The following is a 1,550-nucleotide window of genomic DNA, read 5'->3' on the forward strand; positions in this document are numbered from 1 at the left end:
TGGGTAACTTGAGTGAAACTCCGTCTCAAAAAAAAAAAAAAAAGAACGGAACCCTGTGCCTAGAGGGCTGCATGGATACAGCCTCCTTGAAATTAACAAGTGACCACAAGGGAATAAAGCTCAGCTGCAACTAACACATTCTCTCTGCGAAGAGAGAATGCAAACCCTGAGGAAGAGGCAGGCAGTGCTCTTCCTTGAATCCCCAGTGCCCATGCCAGACTCCCTCAGCTTCTGTCTTGGGTAGGCAAGATGGAGAGAAGCTATTTACCATCCACGCCCGAGCTTGTTAAGCAAACTATTTTCTAGGTCCTCTCTCTGCTTCTCTACAGACCTTGACCTGTGAATTCAAGGCCCGATCTCTGTGCATGCTGCCGGCAAGTCTGGGCAGCCCCTCCCCACAGTGAATTCCACAGCAGCACCGGCGGCAGGTGCGTAAATCTGTGTGCAAGAACATACAGCTCTGCTTCTGTCTCTGCGGCCACTAGTGCCATACCCCAGGCACAGGTGCACCCACCAAAGGAAGCAGCCTGGGGTCACTCTGTCTAGCTGCCCTTTGCTCTGTGAGCTGAGCAGCACTTCCAGGGATGGCAACAAACAACAAAGGCCTGAGTAATGGCCAGCAGAGCCCTGAATGACTGGACCCCCACAACGAAGATCCCCAGGCTCCCCTTCTGGTGAAGTGCTCCAGTGAGTTATCCACTCATTAAAGCTCAAGGCAACCTGCTATCTCAGCCTCATCATGCCCGGTGCCCGAGGGCCTGGTCTGGGGACAGCACTGCTTCCCCGTTCCTTCCCTAGTACAGAGTAGGGGAGAAGGCTGGTCCTGAGCCAGGCCCTCGGCGTCCTCCTTCATTTCTAGATTACAGCCCAGGTCCTGAGGACTGCCCAGCCTCAGCTTTCCCCATCTCCAGGCTCGGGGCTTGTGCCTCCTCCTTATCATAGGGGCCTTCAGTGATCCCGCTCTCACTGTGGGATCCCTTTCGAGAGGCTTTTTGCCGAGGATAGAGGAAGCATCACTCCTAGGGAGAGGCCCCCGACTGGCGCTGGGAGGGCTGACAGACACCCACAAACGCACGAGGCAGAACAGAAAACCAACCTGCTTCTTGGAGCTGGAAGTCTTGCATTTACCTAACAGAGCTGGTGCTGCTTCCATCTTTGGAAAGCGAGAATGGAAAGAACAGTGAGAAGGCAAAAAAAAGCAGAGCAAGCACATTCACTTGAAAAGAAATGAGCCATCCAATGAGCAAGGAAGAGTCCAGAACCTCACGAGGCCAAACCCTGCCACATATCGAGCCATGGCAGGGCCGACCACAGACGGCTCCCTGGCTGCTGGCAGCAACTCAGCCACTCCCATCTATGGGGACAGCCAAGCCCACAACACTCAGAACCGCTGAAGGGAGCAGGAGACTTACATTGTCATCGGAGTCTCCACCTTGCATCGTGCCCACGATGCGTTTGCTGGGTCTTCCTGAGAACAACAAAAGCATGAAGAAGTCATAAAAACCTTGGAGAATAAAGCAGGAAATAGCATTCAAGATTTGTTTTCTGGC

General features: G+C 53.5%; 1 protein-coding gene across 4 annotated transcripts in view; it reads right to left on the reverse strand.

The window, feature by feature from the left end:
• Positions 1 to 1,550, reverse strand: part of CLUAP1 (clusterin associated protein 1) — a 47,296-nt gene that overhangs the window by 12,484 nt on the left and 33,262 nt on the right. For 2 of the 4 annotated variants that reach the window (XM_017504491.2, XM_037729875.1), the window contains exon 11: positions 1,409 to 1,468. In XM_017504491.2, coding sequence (XP_017359980.1) covers positions 1,409 to 1,468 — 60 coding nt within the window. Of the gene's footprint in view, positions 1 to 1,017; positions 1,020 to 1,096; positions 1,154 to 1,408; positions 1,505 to 1,550 lie in introns of all 4 variants that reach the window. The other 2 variants (XM_017504492.2, XM_037729876.1) reach the window with 2 other exon arrangements.

This window comes from Cebus imitator, unplaced genomic scaffold, assembly GCF_001604975.1.
Source record: "Cebus imitator isolate Cc_AM_T3 unplaced genomic scaffold, Cebus_imitator-1.0 Scaffold322, whole genome shotgun sequence".
Taxonomy (NCBI): domain Eukaryota; kingdom Metazoa; phylum Chordata; class Mammalia; order Primates; family Cebidae; genus Cebus; species Cebus imitator.